The following is an 18879-nucleotide window of genomic DNA, read 5'->3' as shown; positions in this document are numbered from 1 at the left end:
CATGTCTTTGGACATTCAAAAGAGAAACTTTATTGAGATGGATGAGCCTCAAGTTTTAACCACTCTGCTCATGCAAGAAAGAAAACCTCAATAAATGCCTTTCATAGGGGAAAAAACAAAGTTGAATGGAAACAAGAAATATTCAGTGGGAAATTACTGATGAAAAAACAATCCATTTCCACGTCCTCCCAGCTCAGCGTGATGAAGCACTTAACAATGTTAAAAGAGCTCTTGTTTCTTGGGAAGGAATGTAATACAGGATTACTTAAGGTCATATTTCTTTCATACATTGCTGTAGCTTAACACTATACATCCATCCATCCATCCCTCCATCCAACTTCTTATCCGCTTCCTGGTCAGATCATCCCAGAATCATTGGCTGCAAGACAGGAATAGCCTGTGGACAGGGCTAATGATATTTAATTTCCAGTTAAAGCGTCCCTAAATTGAGTAATCCAATTGGCCTTGCTCCCTCAGGGTGGATTGATGGCACTTCCTCCCAACATCACTCCTGCTGTGATGTTGGTCAGCACCGGCGTCTGTTAGCTGTTGTTTTAGAGCTGGGGAGCTACCTAGCAGGGCTACATTAGAAGCAGTCCGAAACGAGGCGGTGGATGACATTACATGTGAGACTTTGTGCTAGTCTTTACCCTTCTAGTGTTGGGGGCATTGCAAGTGATAGGGGGAATTTGGTCATTGGTCTTTCTAATTTGGGTAGAATTTGAAATAAATTGTTATTAAAAAAAACACAGGAATAAATAATGTTATTCATTTTCCTGGAGATGTTTCTGAGAAGACCAGATATATAGAGATATGGAGAACATGGGACCCTTAACAACCATGCAACAACCACCAAAATTGCCCTCATAACATACGAACAGCACTTCAGCATTTAAGACAGAAAATCACCACTCTTGCTTCAAATCTGAAACCATCCACAGGTGTTTGACAAAGGAGGGTCTGAAAGGATGTGGAACTGATCTTGAAGCTGAGAGAAAAATGAAGAACATATGATCAAATGGATCTGCTGAAGCTGCTGGAGTCCTCGGAACAATAGACAAACCACCCCAGAGTCCAGACCTCAACTTCCAGACCTCATTTATCATTGACTGTGTTTAGGATGATATGGATGGTGAGAAGCAGAAATAATTAGGCGAGGGTGTAGAAAGATCTTGTTGAGGATTCCTGAAGAGAGTGGAAGCTGTAATAAAGGGTGGAGACACTAAACACTGAAACCTCTTTTTAAGGGAGTGAAATACATAAATAAAGGTGGTCTCAAACTTAAGCACAATGCACTGACATAGACGTTTCTGCAGTAAATGTCTCTTAGTAGATCGTGAAATTGGCTGCTGGCTTTTTTCAATTCTATGGTCACGCTCCACCCTGTGGTAAACATGGTCCTTCAAGTTCTTGTTCCTTCATAGGCCTGCCAGATCAAGCAACATGGGTGAACATGAAGGCCTCAAAGGGAGACATTCTGGTAGGAATCAAATATCTTAACATCAATCTCACCTGGCAGGCGCTTACACACACACACACACACAGTTTATTGGACATCTAGACATTATCCTCCTCATAGTTTCTTAAATCAGTCGACTCAAGTGGTCAACCCCAGTTCCCATAAGATTTAGAAGAGTGTCTTTACTGCATTTTTCCCACAGTTCTCTTGGTCCAGCCTTTCCTGAGACACAGCTGCTTCTCTCCACGCCACCAGGTCAAGGAAACTCCACAGGCGTTGGAATGTTTTGACTGCTGTTTTTCTTCCAGGTCTAAATACTCGACCGTGATGTTTCAGACTTTGACAAGGGAGTCAAGCTGTTCACTAAATAGCTTCCTTTCTCCACCCATTTGGTCTATGTTACTCTGAGTGTTTGACAGATACAGTGCATAGATGTACAGTATGAGCATCTTGCAGATTCCTTCCTAAGACATATTTCCTCCTAGAATATTGCGTGACTGTCTCTTTAGATGACCTCTCCAGTTTGGAAATCCCAGAAAGGATGGGATCGTGTAGGATTTCCGTTCGTTTTCACCAGAACGAATAAGTGGACTTGTTGTCCCTGTTTTGAATCTTTCCACCATCCGCAACATCTGTAAATCATCGGCGGGGGGAAGTCGAGAGGGGTGGGAGGGGGAAATCATACCCATCCTCTATCAATGGACCATTTCAAATGCACTTTCTCTCCCTGATAAACACTGGCATGCCATGGCAAACTAAAGCCAGGCCAGACCCATGCACTCAGCAGATTAACTGTGAGGGAACGGTTTGGTCTACTGCACTTATGGGTATTGTCTAAGAGAAAAAGAGAAACAGCTGTCGGTGGCTGTTTCGGCATGATTTGGCTCCTCTCTTGGCTGAAAACCTAAGCTAGCTCACCACTGGCATTACTGGCATGTTTTACTGCTTGCATGATATATGGTACTACCTCAGACCTTCCTCATTTGGCACTGCCATTAGTGATTGCTTACACCACACCATCATGCAAAAAAATACCACCTGAATAAGAAGCCGACTGTTCTTTAACATATTTAATGTCACATATTCAGATCACCAGATACACAAATACCCAAATACTACTGTTAACCTATATATTTAAAAGGCACATTTTGGTGGTTTTATATCATATCGCTATATATCTATATAAAACTATATAAATAATACTGTCTATCCACTGTACGTACTGCAGTATATCGTTCTGCATAGCGTGGTGAGAATTATAGCATGATATAAATTCTTTTGGGTTAATATGGACAACATACAAGTCCATCTTATCCACATGTTCATGCTATGTCTGTCTGTCGAAGGTGCTGACGTGTTTTATGTTCATGTTGTTTATATTTCACCTTTTCCTTATATGATACCCACATGCTCACACATACACAGACCTAAATGAGGCTGCTGTGTTTTTTCAGATCCATGTTTGGTCAGTTGTGAAACAGTTACCGTCTCCTAGGGGGGATGTAAAGTTTTGTGATCCTTACAACCCAGCCGAGTTCTTTCTCGGCTCATCAATTATAATAGTGTAGTATATGCTGAAGCCCACAAACATAGTTTATGAATATATGTGCTTTGCTCTCTGTCCAGGATGAGCAGCTCAACATTCAATGATGATGATGAAGAGGCTGCCCGAGAGCGAAGGAGGCGAGCCCGGCAGGAACGGCTGCGCAACATGGAGAATGAGGAGATTAGCAGCACTGCCACAGAACTGAACAGCACTGACAGGTACAGTCTCAGAGAACTGAAGAGCACTGACAGGAACAGTCTTACTGAACTGAACATCACTGACAGGTACAGTCTCAGAGAACTGAAGAGCACTGACAGGAACAGTCTTACTGAACTGAACAGTACTGACAGGTACAGTCTCACAGAACTGAACAGCACTGACAGCTACAGCCTCAGAGAACTGAACAGCACTGACAGGAACAGTCTCACTGCACTCAAAAGCACTGACAAGTACAGTCTTACAGAACTGAACAGCACTGACACAAACAGTCTCACTGCACTCAGCAGCACTGACAGGTACAGTCTTACAGGACTGAACAGCACTGACAGGAACAGTCTCACTGCACTCAAAAGCACTGACAGGTACAGTCTTACAGAACTGAACAGCACTGACAGGAACAGTCTCACTGCACTCAAAAGCACTGACAAGTACAGTCTTACAGAACTGAACAGCACTGACAGGAACAGTCTCACTGCACTCAGCAGCACTGACAGGTACAGTCTTACAGAACTGAACAGCACTGACAGGAACAGTCTCACTGCACTCAGCAGCACTGACAAGTACAGTCTTACAGATCTGAACAGCACTGACAGGAACAGTCTCACTGCACTTAAAAGCACTGACAGGTACAGTCTTACAGGACTGAACAGCACTGACAGGAACAGTCTCACTGCACTCAAAAGCACTGACAGGTACAGTCTTACAGAACTGAACAGCACTGACAGGAACAGTCTCACTGCACTCAAAAGCACTGACAAGTACAGTCTTACAGAACTGAACAGCACTGACAGGAACAGTCTCACTGCACTCAGCAGCACTGACAGGTACAGTCTTACAGAACTGAACAGCACTGACAGGAACAGTCTCACTGCACTCAGCAGCACTGACAAGTACAGTCTTACAGATCTGAACAGCACTGACAGGAACAGTCTCACTGCACTCAAAAGCACTGACAGGTACAGTCTTACAGAACTGAACAGCACTGACAGGAACAGTCTCACTGCACTCAAAAGCACTGACAGGTACAGTCTTACAGAACTGAACAGCACTGACACAAACAGTCTCACTGCACTCAGCAGCACTGACAGGTACAGTCTTACAGGACTGAACAGCACTGACAGGAACAGTCTTACTGAACTGAACAGTACTGACAGGTACAGTCTCACAGAACTGAACAGCACTGACAGCTACAGCCTCAGAGAACTGAACAGCACTGACAGGAACAGTCTCACTGCACTTAAAAGCACTGACAGGTACAGTCTTACAGAACTGAACAGCACTGACAGGAACAGTCTCACTGCACTCAAAAGCACTGACAGGTACAGTCTTACAGAACTGAACAGCACTGACAGGAACAGTCTCACTGCACTCAGCAGCACTGACAGGTACAGTCTTACAGAACTGAACAGCACTGACAGGAACAGTCTCACTGCACTCAGCAGCACTGACAAGTACAGTCTTACAGATCTGAACAGCACTGACAGGAACAGTCTCACTGCACTCAAAAGCACTGACAGGTACAGTCTTACAGAACTGAACAGCACTGACAGGAACAGTCTCACTGCACTCAAAAGCACTGACAGGTACAGTCTTACAGAACTGAACAGCACTGACACAAACAGTCTCACTGCACTCAGCAGCACTGACAGGTACAGTCTTACAGGACTGAACAGCACTGACAGGAACAGTCTTACTGAACTGAACAGTACTGACAGGTACAGTCTCACAGAACTGAACAGCACTGACAGCTACAGCCTCAGAGAACTGAACAGCACTGACAGGAACAGTCTCACTGCACTTAAAAGCACTGACAGGTACAGTCTTACAGAACTGAACAGCACTGACAGGAACAGTCTCACTGCACTCAAAAGCACTGACAGGTACAGTCTTACAGAACTGAACAGCACTGACAGGAACAGTCTCACTGCACTCAAAAGCACTGACAGGTACAGTCTTACAGAACTGAACAGCACTGACACAAACAGTCTCACTGCACTCAGCAGCACTGACAGGTACAGTCTTACAGGACTGAACAGCACTGACAGGAACAGTCTTACTGAACTGAACAGTACTGACAGGTACAGTCTCACAGAACTGAACAGCACTGACAGCTACAGCCTCAGAGAACTGAACAGCACTGACAGGAACAGTCTCACTGCACTTAAAAGCACTGACAGGTACAGTCTTACAGAACTGAACAGCACTGACAGGAACAGTCTCACTGCACTCAAAAGCACTGACAGGTACAGTCTTACAGAACTGAACAGCACTGACAGGAACAGTCTCACTGCACTCAAAAGCACTGACAGGTACAGTCTTACAGAACTGAACAGCACTGACAGGAACAGTCTCACTGCACTCAAAAGCACTGACAGGTACAGTCTTACAGAACTGAACAGCACTGACAGGAACAGTCTCACTGCACTCAGCAGCACTGATAGATACAGCCTCTCAGAAAACTCAGCAGCACTGACAGGTACAATCTCAGTGAACTCAGCAGCACTGAAAGGTACACAGCCTTATTTAATACAGCACTAAAAACACCAGTACCAAGCACTGCCTCATTAAATTCAATAGCAATACCAGGCAAAGCCAGACAGAACTCAAAAGCCGCAGTCTCATAAAACCTAAAACCGCTAACAAGCCTGATACTAACAAATCATCAACTTCATTGCCTGCATTTTAATCCAGCAAAACCACAATCCACAAACAGGTTGTAGAGTGTTTGTGGTATACACGGTTGTTTACAGCAAATATAAACAGGGTCCTCATATGGTCATAGATTTATCGTTAACAAGAGCTTTATCATCTAACTATGTCTGATTTATATTTGAATTGGCACAGTTATCCCCCTAATGACCACATATGTCTTCCTTAGCTCGAAAGACGCGAGTTTCTCAGCACTGATTACGACCCCGGCGAGTAATGATGATGACCAGGCTCTCCTGGAGAGGCTGGCCAAACGTGAGGAGCGCAGGCAGCGGAGGATGAAAGAGGCCATGGAGAGACAGAAGGAGTTTGACCCAACTGTCTCCGATGGAGACACCACCATTACCACCACGAGCGAAGACGCAGAAGAGGAGTCCCCTAAGGTCGAGGTCAACTCCTGTACAAAGAAGGAGGAAAAGCTTGAGGAGGAGAAAGCAGATCAGACAAAGGTAGAGGTGCAGGTGACAGTGGTAGAAAAGGAGGAGCCTGTGTCACCACCAGGATCAGAGGAGGTGAAAGACACACAAGAGGAGAAGAAAGAGGAGGAGCAGGAGGAGAAGCCCCAGAGATCAGACCTCAGAGAACAGGTCCCTTTTCCAGAGATTTTCACTTCGCTAAATACAGTATATCATTTTAATAGGCTAACAGAATGAAGCAGTGTGGTATGAAATGCATTTCAAGCATAACTTTTATGTTGATTCATCATGTTATTTCTACAGGGATCCGTGGAAGAGAAAAACAAAGAAACTGTCTCAAGAAATGAGGTATGGCAGTGTTGATGTCAATTTTTGGGTTTTTCTGGATGGAAAACTGGGAGCATGGAATTTGAAGTGGTTGCATAAACGATTACATATTGTATTTTGTAGGAAAAGAGTGGCGATCAAGCGGTCAGTACAAACAGAGTGTCTGAGGAGAAAGCAGATACAGGTCTAGAGAGTGCAGATTTAGAACAGAAGGAAGGTTTGTTACCAAAGGAACCTGTGAGAGAGGAAGAAAAAGTAGAGGTAGTCAAGGAGGAACCTGTTATAACCAAGACTGAGGAGAAAGAGAAACCTGTGGAGAAAAAGGTGGAGGTTCCATCAAAGAAACCTGAAGAAACGCCCGCTGCTCCGAAAATGCCTGCTCAGGAAGAAGCTCCAGTGGAGATAAAGGAAGTGGTGAAACCAAAGAAAGAGGAACCACGTGTAGCTGAGAAGAAAATTGAAGAAAAACCAGACAGGTCAAAGAGGGAAGTAGAGGTGAAGGTGGAACTTCCGAAGAAGGAAGCTGTTGAGAAACCTCCTGCAAAGGCTGAGGTGGAGCAGAAACTGGCAGCCCCGAAGAAGGTTGAAGAGAAGCCACAGATGTTGAAGAAAGAGCCTGAAGAAAAACCAAAATGGAAGAAGGAGGCTGAAGAAAAACCCAAAGCAAAAATTGAGGAAAAGCTTAAACCCAAGGAGGTACTCGTCTTCCAGCTCGAGTTGAGGCTCTGCAGATCACAGATTCGGTCTTCATCTTTCCCCTATTTGTCGCTTTTGTTATGTGAACATAAACACAGACACAGTCACCTCATTCGCTTGATGTTTGCCATGCTCACACTGTGTTACCATTAAGAGTGGCTTCTTGCTGCTTTGGGTCTGTGGCACTGCTGTTGTTTGCTGTGGATTGTCTTTCAGAGCCATGGCTAATGTGCCACGGAATTGAGGGTCACAAAAAAGGACACAATGCTGAAGTCTGCAGTCACGTTATTTATCTGAGCATGCTTTTACCACAGCTAATTCTTCCACTTGTCATCACGTATTTTAGGGCGTTTTCACATTAGAGTTTTTTCAGACCCAGGTACATTCAAGCCCAGGAGTGATCCAGAGCACCGATCTCTGGTTCTCCTGAAATTGGTGGTCTGGGGTTTGCTTCTAGTGAACTCTGGTGCGGTCCATTGCAGGTGTGGAAGCTGCTTCCGGTGCCACAAGTAGGGTTGCGTGATTGGTTCATTTTGTCCCATGACTGCTTGGCTGATTGCCTGCATGGCTAAAAACCTGATCTTACAAGCACAGCTCCTTGTTTGCTGGTGTTTCTGCACTGTGAAATGCCACGAGTCCAGAAAGTGCTGTTCTTCGTTGCTTTAGCATTTGAATGGAATGGGTTTGTTGGAAAATAACAAAAAACAATAAATGGATGAACCTAGGTCCTTCCATTTTGCAAAAATGTCTGCACAAAAGTGACATTCCAAATTGCCTAGAATCCGTCCTGGGTGCGGACTTTTGAATTCGGACCAAGTATGGAAACGCCCTAAATCCCCAGCCAGGAATTGCTATACCTTAGCAGGCCAGTCCTGCAGTACAGCAGCTATAACTAAACTCTTTAAATGACAGAAACTACAGCCACTAAAACAGGAATGGAGGACATCCGGCTCAGTTTTCTGTTTGTCTGGGATCAACCATTAATTGTCAGGTTTGTAGGTGTGTTGAAGCAGGAAAATCAAGAAACCCTCAATTTCCCACCCTAAAAATGACCCACTAAAACACCACTGCTCTGACTGTATTGACAGTAATTAAAGTGACATTATGTGAGAATTGGCTGTGCCAAGTCCGGAGTAGCAACGATAGCGCTGCTGCTCTGTCTATTACAGGTCAGTGGAGCATCAACATCATTTGAAATATATTAGGAAAAAATACAAATGCTGCATATTGCTGCTTTAGAGGCTTAGAAACTTTATGAAATTTTTTTGGCAATTCCTGACTGGACATTTAAATTACTATATGAGTTTTCTTTGTTTACAACATCCTACACCATCTGTGGTTTCTTATTATTCTGTAGGTCGTGGAGGAGAAGCCCAAGCCATCCTTTTTACGTGATAAGGTAGGCTGTGTCCGGTTTGAAACCTCCTTCAATTTTTTCCACCTACAGTAAATCATCATAACCCATATTTTTAGTTGTTTGTGATTTTTTTTTATGTTAAAAAACAGTTACTTTAAACGTTCCCAAATTATTCATGTGCAGTTTGACTGTAACTGATTGATCATCTCTCCACTTTTGTCTCAATGTGAGCAGAAAGAGCCGCTGAAGCAGCAGAATGGAGATGACACTTCAGCTAAGTTCAAGAAACCAGAGAAGCCAGTGGGGTATGAGTAAACTTTACCAAGCTCACCTGTCTGAATACCTTCCAAATACCCTTTACCTTCACCATCCACTTTATTCATGACATTTAGATAAGTTGTAGCTCCACCTTGCTGGTGAAGAGTAATTGACTGAAACATATTTTTATTTTTTATTGATCTCCATCAATTATCAGTTTCTGACCACAGTCTTCTGCTGGATAGATTTGTGTGCTGGGCCATTATCAAGATAGTAACAGTCATTGCAATGTGTGTAAGAAACCCAACAACACAGTGGCTGACCAGGGCTTCATTCCCCTGTACAGTCTATCCATACACAACGGCTTTGCTGATTGGGTGTTATTTGTTCATGCGAACAAACAATAATAATGTCCACTGAAATATGTATATTCAATGTAACGTCCAGTCTCAGCACCTTGTTACAGGTGTAATATGTATATTGTTCAAAGTGTTTATGTATTTGTGTGTATGTGTAGTCGTCTTGGTCTGCGCTCTCCTGAGGTGGAGAAGCAGGACCCCAAGGCAAAACAGGAAGCTGAGCGCAAGCTGGTGGAGCTGAAGCGCCGGAGGAACGAGACAGAGAGCGAGGAGTTTGAGAAGATGAAGCAGAAGCAGCAAAGTGCTGAAGCTGAACTCGAGGAGTTGAAGAAGAAGCGAGAGGAGAGGAGGAAGATTCTGGAGGAGGAGGAGAAGCAGAAAAAGCAGGAGCTGGCGGAAAAGAAGGCCAAAGAAGATGTATGCTATATGTTCACACACATAGCTCGTCTAGTCCCTGTAGAGAATCACTGCCAATAGAATAGGACTCTCTGGAGCAGATAAATATGAACCTATTGGCACAGACTAGAGGTTCATGTTTTTATACCTAGAGGGGTATAAATCCCCCCAGCATTGGACTGTGGAGTAGTGGAATGATGGTGCTTGACCCAGTACTTTTGGGGTGGTGATTATCCAACATCCTGATCTCACTAACGCTCTTGTTGCTGAATGCAATCAAATCCTCACACCAATGCTCCAGAATCTAGTAGAAAAAATCCCTGAACAGTAGAGACAGTTACTACAACAAAAGCAGGATAAACTCTTTTTTAATGTCTTGATTGATTTATTCATTTTGGAAAGAGCAGTGAATTGAGCAGGTGTCCAAATACTTTTGTCAATGAAGTGTATCTCAACTTCGCTCAATAGATTCATTTAAAATGCACCAAATCTCTCCTCTTCTGCAGCAAGAGAGGCAGAAGATGAAGGAGGAGATTGAGCGCAGGCGGGCTGAGGCAGCCGAGAAGAAACGACAGAAAGAGGAATCCACTGAAGAGGGGAAGGCCGTATTCAAATGTGTATCTCCAAAAGGAGCCTCTACAAAGGTTTAACTGGATTTTACTGATATGCCAGCCTATATCATAAGCACTTCTATGTTCCTTCACAAATTATAACATTTTAGAGTGTGCATTATTATTGGTGCTTTTGATCCCTTGCCATGCCACAGCCATTTAGCACCAGGAGCCCAGCGTGCTAGCCTATGTGAGCGCCTGTTAGCTGACGTAACTGTCTGTCTGTTCATATATATATATATATATATATATATATATATATATATATATATATATATATGTACATATAATCTGTGATCCAATACATTACCTATATCTTGTATATAAGGAAGTATGCACTAGCCGTAACCCTCCCAGCCTAGTAGCATCATCTGACAATAAGACACCTAGCTAATGGGTGGAAATTAGGGGAAAACCTAAAACCTCTTTCCTCCTTTCCATTCCCAAAAAATGGTTATTAAAAATCTTCATTTTGCATAAGCTAAAAATTAAATTTGAAAATACAGTCCGTATAAATATGTACCGTCCATACCGTTTAAAAAATGTAAAAAGTTCCTGATGAATGGTCCAATAGAAATTATCCAAAATCAGCTGGAAAATTTTCAATTGCCTTTCGTTCAAATGATAACATTTTGTCCAGACAGTGATGTCAGGCTACTTGGCTGGTTTTCAGTTTTTTTAAAAGACCTGGGTGAAAAAAATGTTCTGTGTAAAATGTTCTGCAGGTATTTACGTTATTTTCTTCATGTTTGTACAGATTGGTGAGAAAGCTGAATTTCTGAGCAAATCAGCCCAGAAAACGTAGGTCCCAATAGTACAACTCATTACTACTAGCTTTAATAGTTCCATAGTCCCTGTGTTCCCTAAAGACTGTTTGAATACTTTTTAGGGCGGTGAAGGCTCCACACACCCCGATTGTGTGTAAGATAGGCAACAGACTAGAGCAATACACATCTGCTGTTCAGGTAAGCATTAATGTATCCTGAAGCTGGGGCTCATTTTCCTCTAGACCATGTGTGATGATTGACAATTAAATAAAATTTAAATTCTCTCTTTATCATCAAGACTAAGGATGTGAAGTCTCCCAAGTCTCCAGTGAAGGACCTGCCTGTGGTGGAGGGGGTGCGCAACATTAAGAGCATGTGGGAGAAGGGCAATGTGCAGAGTCCTCCTTCTCCAGCCCCCGCTGCCTCTACTGCCGCTACCAAGGTATGGCACAACGTCTGCTCACAAGGCTGAGCTTGATTACTTCACACTACCCTTGAAACATTTGGAATGATTTATTTATTTATTTATTATTGTATTTTTAGTGTGTTTTTGATATTTCTCAGATTTATTATTTGAACCTGTCAGGCTCTCTAAAAGTTTGAACACTACTAAACTGAAAATGCTGTTAGCTGTGGATCTGTAAATAATAAAGCTAATAGTCCATCTTATCTGCACAGGAAACATCTGGGCTGAACATTGGCGTGGCAGGACGCATCAACAGCTGGAAGACGAAGACTCCAGAGACCAAGGCCCCTGAGACAAAGCCCCCTGAGACAAAACCTCCAGAGACAAAGGCCCCGGCACCAGGAAAACTGGCAGGAGGCAAACCTGTGAGTCTCCTCCTCCTCCCTAGATCTGTTAGTCTTAGTTAGTAGTTGGTTTATATGGTCCAACATCTATTCCCAACTGTGATCTGCAGAATTTCTCTGCATAAGCCCTGCTTTGGCTTTTTCAATTTAAAAATTACATTAGAGATACACTCATACCTCCAGAGTTTCTCATTCCTCCAAAGTATGTATTTGGAATTCATGGTGCAAATGGAAGGCCTAGATACAATAGTCACAGTTCAGCACTACGTAGCAGTTCAGCACTACGTACCTGCCAGCTTATTTTGATTGGACGAGTTTGCCCAATGTTCATTTTTCTTCTTATAAAATTACACCAGACAGAACCTAAACATATTCTAAAAACCAAAAACAAACATGACAGAATATGGATATTAGTGCATACCGTTATTACTGATAAATAACCTGATCTAGGGTGGATTACAGTGAAAATGCACCACAGAGAAAGATATAAAAATGATCAATCATTTTTACTATGACTATTGAATCCGCCTTCAGTTCAGGCCATAAATGTCAAAAACTGGTAAAAAAAAAAAAAAAAAAAAAAGGAAAAACCCCACCTTTATGAAATTACTAGATTCTGCTAGCTCCCCTAAAGGATTATAGTAGTATGTTAGTGCTATGCTTGTAACAAATGTTTATATATAAAGATATATTTGACCCTGTTTGTAGCCATTTAACTGTGATTCTTTCTGTTAAAAAAGGCTTAGGACTTTGAAAAGGCTCTTTTTTCTCATAGAATTTTCTCATAGAATAGAAATCAGAACATGATTGGCTGGTTTTACTGTCACTGTCTAATTATATCAACAGTTAATCTGACTCTTTAGGCCTTCAGTTCTGCTTGTGAAGTCCTAACCAATGGGAGAGCCTGCTTGGCTGTATCTAACCAGATACAATGGGGAACAAAATCCTGGCTAACCTGGTTAACTAGTTCTGTAATGTTGTATAAATATAAGCAACATTATATAATGACCAGATTAATAATAATAATAATTTCTATTTTCTTTTAACTGTTTTGTGTACTTTTTAAGGGTTCCTCCCATTCATTCATTCATTCATTTTTTTTTGTTAAAGTTTACATGGACTATTACTATTACTATTATATATTACTATTACCACCAATAACCATCATTACTTTAATTATTTTTACCTTTTTATCTCTACTATGATTATATTATTTGTATTATATTATGATTATTGTGCAGACCTGAGCAGTAGAACAGTATTATGTGGAGGTACAGTTACCTTAATCAATAATTTATAAGCCCTCCAGAGGAGGATGGGTCTCCCTTGTGAGTCTTGGTTCCTCCCAAAGTTTCTTCCTCCAGCTCTCACTAGGGGTTAAAATATATAGAATGGTTCCATATCACCACCTGGTGGAAATAGTGAAAGCCTCACCCTTTTAAAAAAAGACAAACAATAAGAGGGTACTAAAATATTTTGCCCATATGTTCCCATCAGACAAGGTGGGAGCAGTGTGATCCCAGGTTACAACATTAAGATTCTCAGGAGTATAGAAGATCATGTGTGTGGAAGTCAGCGCAAGGTCAGGCACTTCGAGAGTTTACGTGCTCTGTGATTATGTGGCTGGGATCCAACATTTCTCCCAGACTTGTCCACTCCCTCCCAGACTGTATTTCACACGTCGCCCATATTTATTTTAAGCTGCTCTTACCAGGTTGGAGAGCTCTGGTTGTGTGATGTGTGTAATGTACATACAGTGAGAGGGGAGTGGAACTCATCTACAGTCTGAGAATCTACTGTAGCCTGTACCTAGAGAGCATTGATCATAGTGATACTTGGGCTGGATACTGCATGTGACCGCAGGAGGACAGTCTCTGTGGACATTCAGAGACTGATACATGAGGACTAAGTTTCCTGTGTTAGGGATATGCTGAAATATAAGACTGATTTTCTCTGAGGAAGAATCATCCCATTGGAATGTCCTCGTTTTTTATAGGGAGAACTACAGAAACCTATGAGGCTCACTGTGCCCTTAGATTGTCTTTGTACTCTCAGTGGGAAAAGACCAGAAAAATAACATTATAAATCATAGGTTTTCATTTATCAGAGTTTTATAGGAACTGGAAGGTCATTGGGAACTAGCTGAGGCTAATCTGATGTTATTTGGACAATACATCTTAAAACATCTCTCTGAGTTGTTCTCTCTGAGGCTGTGCTCTGTTAGGGTGGCAGTTTTTTAATGAGGCAGGATAGCCCTCTAGTGGTCACTTCTTTAAAGGGTGTCTTTATTCGCATTACTGTACTAACCCTCTGAAGTACATATTTTACTTCAGTGCTTTTTTCAGATCTGTTAGATCCAATCTTTTCACTTCAGTTTTGATTCACCTTCATATGTAGTCCGAGATCAGATACGTATCCGATTGATCAGTCAGATTTTATGCATCTTTTTGCCTGTATATATGCACTTAGTGCTTAGTGCCAAACAGGGGTGGATTTGTTCACATTACAGACAGATACAGCTCACTTACATTTGTGAATGTGAACCATTAAGATCCAATCCAATCAGCAATAACAGTGATTAGTGAAGTCTGTAATGCGAATGGGAAATAAATAAAATACAAGGAAAATGTAGAATATGGGCCCTTTAAAGTTTTGTGTATATGCCTTTCCGTTGCTGTGTGCATGCTTTGCCATTTTACATGTTTTGTTTCTTTCATACCAAATCTATTTCTCTCGTTTCATCTGAACCTCAAAACCCTCTAATTTCTGACTGCGGAAGACTTCTTCCTCTTGATAGCTCTCCTCAGCTCTCTCCAGCCTGGCTCTGTAGCTCTTTCTCTCCACTGCTCCTTTTGCCTCTCTGGGCCGGTGAGGTAAAGCTACCATTAGCTGTAAAATTACTGGACAATATGAGGTTGTATGTAGGCATGTGATGACTGTACTGTTTGATTTCGGTAGGAACCGAAGCCGACTGATGTCTCTAAAGCACGTGGCATGTGGGAAACCAAGGGCTCCTCCTCTCCTGGAAAGGTAGGTGCAGTCATGTAGATCTAGCATGCTGTACAGTCTCATGGGTAACTATTTTTGGTTCCGTTCTTTTTTTGGGTGTGATTTCTTTTAATGTCAATTCCATTTGATGTACTTAGCAAAAGCACTGACACAAAGCCCTGTATCTGGATGAAAGGTAAACAGCGTAAGTACTGCAGGAGTGCTGATAAGACGGTGCCATTGTGCCAGTTTACTGTTCACTTTGTACGCTAGAATGAGTGTGCACAACCACTGAATGGCTATTTGAAATGACCTCATTTGAAATAAACAGGAGCACAGGGCACACTCAAACACATTGATCTCTGCAGGGAAAAAGATCACATTACATCTGACCCTCTGTTAGAGGTTTTGTTTTGCACTCATCTGATATAGTGACTTTCAGTTGTTAAAGCGCATTTCAGCCAGTGCATAATAACGTAAAACAGCAGTGATACAACACAAACATGCTGGATATGACAAAGTAGGACATACGACAAAATGATAATTATCTGTACAGTCAAGGTTGGGGTAACATTAGATTGATAAACCACTGTGCTGATCAGTTAATTATCTCAGTGTTACTGAGCTCTACTAAAGCATGAGTAGACTGATAAATCACTGTGCTGATCAGTTATTTATCTCAGTGTTACTGAGCTCTACTAAAGCATGAGTAGACTGATAAATCACTGTGCTGATCAGTTATTTATCTGTTACTGAGCTCTACTAAAGCCTGAGTAGACTGATAAATCACTGTGCTGATCAGTTATTTATCTGTTACTGAGCTCTACTAAAGCATGAGTAGACTGATAAATCACTGTGTTGATCAGTTATTTAGTATCTCAGTGTTACTGAGCTCTACTAAAGCCTGAGTAGACTGATAAATCACTGTGCTGATCAGTTATTTATCTGTTACTGAGCTCTACTAAAGCCTGAGTAGACTGATAAATCACTGTACAGACCAGTTATTTATATGTGTTACTGAGCTCTACTAAAGCATGAGTAGACTGATAAATCACTGAGCTGATCAGTTATTTATCTCAGTGTTACTGAGCTCTACTAAAGCCTGAGTAGACTGATAAATCACTGTGCTGATCAGTTATTTATCTGTTACTGAGCTCTACTAAAGCCTGAGTAGACTGATAAATCACTGTGCTGATCAGTTATTTATCTGTTACTGAGCTCTACTAAAGCCTGAGTAGACTGATAAATCACTGTGCATATCAGTTATTTATCTCAGTGTTACTGAGCTCTACTAAAGCCTGAGTAGACTGATAAATCACTGTACAGATCAGTTATTTATCTCAGTGTTACTGAGCTCTACTAAAGCCTGAGTAGACTGATAAATCACTGTGCTGATCAGTTATTTATCTCAGTGTTACTGAGCTCTACTAAAGCCTGAGTAGACTGATAAATCACACTGATTATCAGTTATTTATCTCACTGTCACTGAGCTCCGCTAAATCCTGAGTAGACTGATAAATCACTGTACAGATCAAATCTAAAGTTATTTATCTATCCGCGTTGTATTGGACTTGGTGTATTTATTTAATAGTATGATTTTTACACACATCCTCACTTTATTATCAAATTTACAAGATTTTGTTGTTGGGATATGGCAAGTTGTTTGCTTAGTTCATTAGACACTGTTTTCTCTATGCACCCTAGTAAGATGTAATCTAAATTCAGAATATGTTTTTTTTATATACTGAATACTTTTGGGTTTTCAGGCCTGCTGCATTGGTTCACTGCTTCATATATCACTGCTTTTTTCCCCCATTGCAAATAAACACCCCCAGCCACACACATCCAAACACACACACAGCCACAGTTTCCACCATGCCAGTATATAATTTGTGTGGTTTGTGAGCACTATTGCAATGCCTGGCAGAGTTTCCCAGAGGTGCAGATACTGTGCTCATCAGGCTTTGCTGTAGCGTTTCTATACTTGTGTATGCAACCTGTTAGTGTAACTTCAGAGATGTGATGAGTATGAACTTTATTTTGTTATACATTGAGTTACTATATTCTAAAACACTGTTTGGTGTTGTTTTTATTTAAGGTGTTTGCGCTCAAGAGTAAATCAGTCACAAATGGTAAGTTTACATGATTGTTTTGTAATTTAGTTATTTAGTTATAGCAAATATATATATATATATATATATATATATATATATATATATATATATATTCAGCCTCTGATTTTACAAGCTCTTATGAACAACAAAGTAACTAAGCATTTGGTACTTGCTGGAAATATTGTTTTTGTTGTTTAGCTATAGAGTCAATAAAAAAAAAAATTACCAACATAGTTATGTTTTTGTAATATGATTAATTCATGTGAAAATATCACGTTTTCTAAATCACATTTAATCAAATAAAACTGATGCATCTATAGTTCTCAATGCAGAGCAAATAGGCTGTGTATTGCAGGTGATTTAACAAATGTTCCTGCCTGACTCAAAGCCTGTAACAGAAGCTCTGTTCAGCTTCATGTAGAGATGAAAAAGAGCAGATGCAGTCAGCCAGAGCTGTGCTCACTGAAGAAGACAGCCTCAGATGTGCTGGAGGGTGTCTGACAGACAGCAGAGTGACGGCACATACTCCAGCTCCAGCGGCCTGCCAAGACCCCCATAAATTTCCCAGCCTGAATGCCACCCTGCTCTATATTTACAGGCCTGTGGCAGGTGACACATGTCTCTGCTGCTCATTCTTTAGTCCCCCATCTGCGCAGCACAGCACTGCTGTAGCCCACCGCACTTCACATCTCCTGTTGTAGCTGTCCTACAGTCACGTTACAGCAACATAGGGCACCACTGACAGGGAAGGTGTTTAAAGGAATGGTTCACTGAAAAGTATTATTCACAGTTTCTCCCCTTCTCCCACATGTAAATGAATGCCAGCCAAAAAAGTGTTTGGGGTTTGAAATCTGATTGCCCTGGAGCTACGAGGCTAATGTAGCTAACAAGTAATGGAAGTCTGTGTCACCCAAAATCATTTCTCAATAAGTTTAATGTTAAATGTAGATTTTAAAATAAGGAAAAACACACCAGACAAGTGTCTGTTTAAATGTTTCACTTAATATTTCAGAGATTATGAAAGTATAAATTTTACATATATGATAATCTATATACGTAGAATCAACTTATCTGCATCAGGATTTGATCACCAGTTTTGAAATATGAGGCATTCTCGAAAACCATTCTATTATAACGTCATATAAAACTCATAATGTCCTACAGCTTTCTCAGTCAATTTCGAAACATCTTGACACACCAGATGCTTATTATTAGTAGAAATCTGAGAATCTGAAAAAAAAGAAAAAACAAAAGTTTTTTTAAAAAACACTGTTTTTTAATGTTTTCAGATTCTAAGTTTCTTAGAACTAAGTACTCGAAATGTGTGAATGTGCTCAGAGCAAAGATACTGCAATAATTTTATACAGTTATATGCAAACAAAATGATTTATTTTATTGACAACACAATGATTCCAACCTTTCGAAGGGTGGTGTAAAACTGCAAATCTAAAGAAGCAATAAAATGATTTTTTAAAGCAACCCCTTCACACCCTTATCACTCCATGGCTTATTACACACTGAGGTGCATTACTCAGTAACTACAGGGAGTTCTGTACAAACTGATGGGGCTATTCTCTAGTAGAACTTAGTAAGAGTAGTTTAGAGATCATTAGAGGCCATAAGCTTCCATTGCATGTTAGCTACATTGGCCTTGTAGCTTCAGTGCAAAACTAAAGATGTAAATAAATGTCAGACACCAAACTTGTCTCGGTCAGCTACATTTGTGGACAGGAGGGAAATATTGTAAATCTGATTTTTGGATGAACTGTCGCTTTGCCAGGAATAGGCGCTGTGAAGATACACTACTTACTGTAGCTACGTTAGCTACATGGCAACATTGTTAGGAG

General features: G+C 41.2%; 1 protein-coding gene across 3 annotated transcripts in view; it reads left to right on the top strand.

The window, feature by feature from the left end:
- cald1b (caldesmon 1b) overlaps window positions 1-18879 on the top strand; it is a 39637-nt gene that overhangs the window by 18522 nt on the left and 2236 nt on the right. The window contains exons 3-17 of one of the 3 annotated variants that reach the window (XR_011977897.1): window positions 3086-3223; window positions 6103-6520; window positions 6653-6697; window positions 6800-7372; window positions 8730-8771; window positions 8964-9034; window positions 9505-9763; window positions 10249-10386; window positions 11111-11154; window positions 11243-11318; window positions 11419-11562; window positions 11799-11951; window positions 14889-14960; window positions 15077-15123; window positions 17017-17050. Coding sequence is in view for 2 of the 3 variants with exons in the window: in XM_072663433.1 (XP_072519534.1) it covers window positions 3086-3223; window positions 6103-6520; window positions 6653-6697; window positions 6800-7372; window positions 8730-8771; window positions 8964-9034; window positions 9505-9763; window positions 10249-10386; window positions 11111-11154; window positions 11243-11318; window positions 11419-11562; window positions 11799-11951; window positions 14889-14960; window positions 17017-17050 (2207 nt within the window). In the remaining variant the exon portion in view is untranslated. The remainder of the gene's footprint in view (window positions 1-3085; window positions 3224-6102; window positions 6521-6652; window positions 6698-6799; window positions 7373-8729; window positions 8772-8963; window positions 9035-9504; window positions 9764-10248; window positions 10387-11110; window positions 11155-11242; window positions 11319-11418; window positions 11563-11798; window positions 11952-14888; window positions 14961-15076; window positions 15124-17016; window positions 17051-18879) is intronic. The other 2 variants (XM_072663433.1, XM_072663434.1) reach the window with 2 other exon arrangements.

The sequence above is a fragment of the Salminus brasiliensis genome, chromosome 19 (genome assembly GCF_030463535.1).
Source record: "Salminus brasiliensis chromosome 19, fSalBra1.hap2, whole genome shotgun sequence".
Lineage (NCBI taxonomy): Eukaryota > Metazoa > Chordata > Actinopteri > Characiformes > Bryconidae > Salminus > Salminus brasiliensis.
Note: the sequence above shows the minus strand (reverse complement) of the source record. Positions and strands in the feature narration are given on the sequence as shown.